Here is a 2,118-nt window from a genome sequence, read left to right as displayed (position 1 = left end):
GTTTCATCATAGCGCTTGATGGTTTTTGCGACTGCACTTGAAGAAAGTTCTTGAAGTTTTCCGGATTGACTGACCTTCATGTCTTAAACTAATGTTGTTTCTCTTTGCTTATTTGAGCTGTTCTTGCCATAATATAGACGTTGTCTTTTACCTAATAGGACTATCTTCTGTATACCAACCCTACCTTTTCACAACACAACAGATTGGATCAAACGCATTAAGAAGGAAAGGAATTGCACAAATGAACTTTTAGCAAGGCACACCTGTTAACTGAAATGCATTCCAGTTTGTGCAAAGCTGTCATCAAGGCAAAGGGTGGCTACTTTGAAGAATCTGAAATATAAAATATAATTTGATTATTTTTAACACTTTTTTGTTTACTACATGATTCCACATGTGTTATTTCATAGTTTAGATGTCTCCACTATCACTCTACAATGTAGAACATAGTAAAAATAAAGAAAAACCCTGGAATGAGTCGGTGTGTCCAAACTTTTGACTCATACTGTATATGTGTATTTAAGTAGTAAACGTTAAGTATTTGATCCCATATTCAGAGCAAGCAATGAATACATCAAACCTGTGAGTCTACACATTTGTTTACACAGATTATTTTGTGCCAATATAAATGAATGGTAAATAATGTATTGTGTCATTTTGAAGTCACTTTTATTGTAAATAAGATTAGAATATGTTTCTAAACACTTCTACATTAATGTGGATGCTACCATGATTACAGATAATCCTGAATGAATCATGAATAATGACGAGTGAGACATTTACAGACGCACAAATATCATACCCCCCAAGACATGCTAACCTCTCACCATTACAATGACAGGGGTTGGCATATATGGTATTATGATATATGTGCTGTGTTGAAGATTGTGGACTCAAGAGAACTTGAATCATCAGGGTACATTGATACTTAATTTCCAACACCATAATGCTATCAATATTGCATCATTTAAAATTAGTAACCATTATTTATTATTTGTGACCAATGTGACCCATGTTGGTTACATCTTGGTAGTACAGGCCATGTCCTAGTAGAGAAGGAGATAATGTCAGAACGTAAGATAAGAATCAATTCATTGATATAATCATAAGAATGCAGCTGATTTTGGAGCACAGTTCCACCACCAGCCAAATGTCCTTGAGGGCTTGGTCTACTCACCAGTGCACACTCGTAGATGGGAACGTCTGAGGCCCCTTGCAGCCGGAGGCTGTGTAGCACGGCGTCGTGGACCGTAGTGAACAGACGGCTCTTAGGGATGGACTCAGAGAAGAAGCTTGCTCTGGATAACTGCTCCACCACACAGACTGGAGGAAAGACAAACCAGGTTAGACAACACACGCTAGACCAGAGAGACCAGCATGAATTAGCACAGACACTCACCTTGGCATCCAGCTAAATAGATATCAATGTCAATCTCTCTATAGTCTCTGAATATCTGCAATAAAGAGAGAAAATAGTGAGAGAGATGGAAAGAGACTGAGAGAAAGGTCAAATAAGAAGGCCGTGTTTTTCTACGAGACTGTTTGTGTTGCACCAGTTTGGATTCATCTGGTTTTTCTCTTCATCCCTCTCTCTCTCCACCACTCTCTCTCTCTCTCTCTACCACTCTCTCACTCTCCACCACTCTCCCCCTCTCTCTCTCTCCACCACTCTCCCCCTCTCTCTCCACCACTCTCCCCCTCTCTCTCCACCACTCACCCCCTCGCTCTCTCCACCACTCTCTCTCTCTCTTCACCACTCTCTCTCTCTCCACCACTCTCCCCCTCTCTCTCTCCACCACTCTCTCTCTCTCCACCACTCTCCCCCTCTCTCTCCACCACTCTCTCTCTCTCCATCACTCTATTTTTCACTCTCTACATCTCTATAAGTGCCTCTTCCCCGACATACAAAACAATCTCATTTAGACCTGCCTACTCACAGAACACAAGACCTTTGTTTGATTCAAGCACAAGGCCACTCAGGAGTATGACAGCAAACAATGTTACATAAGGAGACTGGATACAAAGAAACTACAAATACATTTCTGAAAACATGAACCTCTCCTTCCTTTTTTCTCCTTCTCTCTCTCCCTTTCTCTTTCACTGTCTTCTCCATCCCAT

At 40.8% G+C, this 2,118-nt stretch overlaps 1 protein-coding gene across 3 annotated transcripts in view; it reads right to left on the bottom strand.

Moving 5' to 3' along the window:
- Positions 1–651: 651 nt before the first annotated feature.
- Positions 652–2,118, bottom strand: part of LOC110492539 (solute carrier family 26 member 6) — a 24,668-nt gene continuing 23,201 nt past the window's right edge. For 2 of the 3 annotated variants that reach the window (XM_036947546.1, XM_036947548.1), the window contains 3 exons: positions 1,400–1,454; positions 1,178–1,323; positions 652–1,046 (listed from right to left, as the gene is read on the bottom strand). In XM_036947546.1, coding sequence (XP_036803441.1) covers positions 1,020–1,046; positions 1,178–1,323; positions 1,400–1,454 — 228 coding nt within the window. In that variant the 3' untranslated portion in view covers positions 652–1,019. The remainder of the gene's footprint in view (positions 1,047–1,177; positions 1,324–1,399; positions 1,455–2,118) is intronic. The other variant, XM_036947547.1, reaches the window with a different exon arrangement.

This window comes from Oncorhynchus mykiss, chromosome 16, assembly GCF_013265735.2.
Source record: "Oncorhynchus mykiss isolate Arlee chromosome 16, USDA_OmykA_1.1, whole genome shotgun sequence".
NCBI classification, from domain to species: Eukaryota; Metazoa; Chordata; class Actinopteri; order Salmoniformes; family Salmonidae; genus Oncorhynchus; species Oncorhynchus mykiss.
The sequence above is the reverse complement of the archived record's forward strand: the minus strand, read 5'-3'. Positions and strand labels throughout refer to the sequence as shown.